At 40.0% G+C, this 3322-nt stretch overlaps 1 protein-coding gene across 1 annotated transcript; it reads right to left on the bottom strand.

Annotated features, from left to right (window-relative positions):
- Nucleotides 1-1151: 1151 nt before the first annotated feature.
- Nucleotides 1152-3099, bottom strand: ACLA_056730 (F-box domain protein; the record flags this gene model as incomplete). Its single annotated transcript, XM_001276075.1, has 3 exons — nucleotides 1152-1326; nucleotides 1378-2381; nucleotides 2464-3099. The coding sequence occupies 3 exons, from the start codon at nucleotides 3097-3099 to the stop codon at nucleotides 1152-1154; spliced, it is 1815 nt and encodes a 604-aa protein (XP_001276076.1).
- Between the last annotated feature and the right edge of the window lie 223 nt (nucleotides 3100-3322).

Below are 3322 nucleotides of genomic sequence, written 5' to 3'. Positions count from 1 at the left end.
AGGACTATAAATAGTATCTAGAGATAGTCTTAGACTTGTAAAAGAAAGAATAATCTATAGTGTATTATATCCAATAAAAGAGATTTATTAAGGAAGATATCATCTAGGAACCTATAGAATATCTATAGTATTTATATATTTATAAATACTATATAAGAAATCCTATAAAAAGAGGAAACTTATCTTTATTAAGATAAAGATAAAATGAAATATAAAAAAATATAAAAGTCTCTAACTCCTAAACCTACTATTACGAGGATATCTAATATTAGATATAAATATAATATAGCCTATATAGCTAAGAAGATAGCTACTAGATTAGGGCTACTTAAAAGAGTAACTCTTATAGCTATAATAGAGATAATTATTATACTTTCTAGCTAATATACTATAAATATATAATATAAATATTAAGCTTATACTTAGATTATAATATATATTATACTCCTTGTTAATAGGAGGTCTTATCTTAGCTCTAGTTATAAAAATAGTCTTATAGAGCTAGATATAAACCCCTAACTATCTAAATATACTAAAGCTATACTAATTAATTGAGTAGAGTAGGGTTCTAATAATCTATACTTACTCCTAGCCTAATAAGGGTTATAAATTATCTAGAGCATGACTCTTATAATTACTACTAGATTCCTTTATAAATATGGAGAGAATTACGTATCTAGAGATAGGTTTAATACTAATAATATCTATTCTATAGAGATAGTAGCAGTATGTAAATATAAGTAGGTGATAATACAAAAGCTGTTATTAGACCCATGCTTGTGGCTGCTGTTCTCAAATATTGTCATACTTCTCCCTGTTTATGCCCTAGAATGGGGACCTGTGAATAGGTGGTTAGTTTTGCTGTTCTGCGTATAGCTGTCTGGTAAGTACATTGTAATGTGATCACTGCCCTCACACTTCAGACCTGTTGGGTACATATATAGAAGGGGTCTATAATGACTGTAATACCTGGCTGTGTTATATACTGTAATTATATGTATATATTCACGTAAGGGCTTAGGATACTATATCAACTAGGCGCTGGGCTGTGAAGTACAGCAGACTATAGTTACAAAGCATGGCAGTCCCCTACTTGAGGTATAGCCATTAGAACGAAATGCATCATCGAAACTGCTTTTTAATGATTTCACTCAGTCATCTGGGTACTCATCCCGAATGTTACTGACAAATCTTCGACGAGTATCATCCCACCGGCTGAACTGCTTCCCCGCAGTTTCGACAAGGGCTGTGGGCAAATCCGACAAGTGAGGAGTAAGTATCTGGACATTTTCTTCTGCAACATAGCGAACAGTCTTATCCTCGGCCCTGCAATATCATTAGTATTGTCGAAGTAGCCTGCAATAGACAGTAACATACAGGACATGGTAGAAACTCTGTTGTCTGCCGGCCTGCAAGCGATCAATGCCCATTCTTCTCATCCACTGTTCACCCGCATCACACTCCGTGTCCCAGCCTGTGATGATTGCCGTGTAGTTGTACCGGCGGTGGCAAAAGACCTGGCCTATCCTGTATTTTACACGAAGGTGCTTCGTCGTTCGGCGCCTGATCTGCTTAGGAATTTCATCCACAGCTCGCATTACATGAAGGCTTTCAAGTATATGCTCATACTCAAGCGTCCCTTCAAACAACGGCACAATGTATTGCTCGATAATGTCAATATCCGAAGGAAAATCCGTCGCGAACAGCTCCATGAACCAGGGCAGGTAATGTCTAAGTTCTGCTGGTCGAGAGGGAGTTGAAAACAACAAGAATGACCACAGAGCGGCATATTTTGCAGCAACAGCATCTATTGCTGATCCTCGCGAGTTCGGAGATTGAGATATGTGTTGAACAGAGTTCAGTATGTTCCTGCCACAACGCAGCACAATATCTGCAACAGTGGATGCGCCAAGAAATGTGGACTGTTCAGCCGTTGATGCTCCTAGGATGTTCAGCTGATTTTGCATATTCTCAATAGGCATTTCCTTCTCAGAGCGGAATGGATCCATGTAAATCGGTTCAACATTTGTCGTAGAGTCGCGGACTTTGCCGTCAATATCCCGGCCGATAGGTGGCATGACAACCACATGGACATGAAAAGGGAAACCACATGGCCGGGCATCTAGATTTACTTTTTGAGCAATATAGCAATAAATAGCTGCCGAGATTAGCGGAAGGGAATTGTGCTCTGGGTCGTTCAAGGCAAATCCTAGAAAATGGTGCTGCAAGCAGTGGTAGTCGCGTCCTATCTGGATACCTGTCAGATTGCTTGCTCTAAGGTATGACGCGACGGTGCGAGCTTTTTCGCGAGGGGTGTACTGATTAATATTAGGGCAACATGTTAATATTTGCGCAGCAATTTCATCAAGCTTAGTGATGACCTGTTTCTTGATTAGCACAAAATTCACATATTGCTGTTCACAGCTAATTCACCCTATACTGCGGGTGTGGTTCCTCACATACTTCATCCAAGTTTCCAAACCCACTCTCTGGGATGAATAGGTCGAATGCGCCCAGAGCCCTTTGTAATGACAGGGATTCTCCATTTCTGAGTTTTGCCCATTCTTGAACAGCGATACGTCGATGGAGGCAGGTTAGTAGGGCTTTTGCATAGTACCTTTGGATCCAGTGATAGTATGTGAGTCTAAGAAAATATGTCCGTAGCAAAGATCCGCAGGGTGAATACCTTCTGGACAGGTAGTCGTCAGCTTCGAATCCTACAGACATGTGGCGCAGGAGAGCATCTTTGATGTCGTATCCAAGACTGATGGCTGCTCGAAATTTCTTGATTCTTCCGGTTTGTCTTTGTAGAATACTATCCAGTAAATTGTTGATTGTGCGATCCACATGGCATCGAGCAATGAATAATCCTCTCCAGTCTACCAGGGAGGGGGGGTCTCCAAGTCTCCTTTGCATGTCATGTTTAGGATCCCAGAATTTAAAATAAGTTTGACAGTAATATCTCCAAATCGACGGTTCATTCACTGCGTTATTCAATCTGCGCGCAGTTCGAGATAGAGCTGCTGATGTATGAGGGGTGCAGTAGCATATGATAATATAGAGTATTTCTTCAGGAATATCATTGAGAGAAGAAACCATACCGATGCATGGGGCTGGAAAGATATAATGAGCAAAGCAAAAAATATCATGAGGCTACATAGACAACGCTACCTAAATATTTGTACTATCAAGTAACAGTGAATGTGTGCTCATCATGACTTGCCTGACCCACATTATACCAGGGATAGTACAGTGTAGTGTGAGGTGGTAGGTAGGATCTAACTATTAATATATCTACTTCCACTAACCTTACCTGTGCTGC

Source organism: Aspergillus clavatus, genomic scaffold, assembly GCF_000002715.2.
Source record: "Aspergillus clavatus NRRL 1 1099423829758 genomic scaffold, whole genome shotgun sequence".
Lineage (NCBI taxonomy): Eukaryota > Fungi > Ascomycota > Eurotiomycetes > Eurotiales > Aspergillaceae > Aspergillus > Aspergillus clavatus.
Note: the sequence above shows the minus strand (reverse complement) of the source record. Positions and strands in the feature narration are given on the sequence as shown.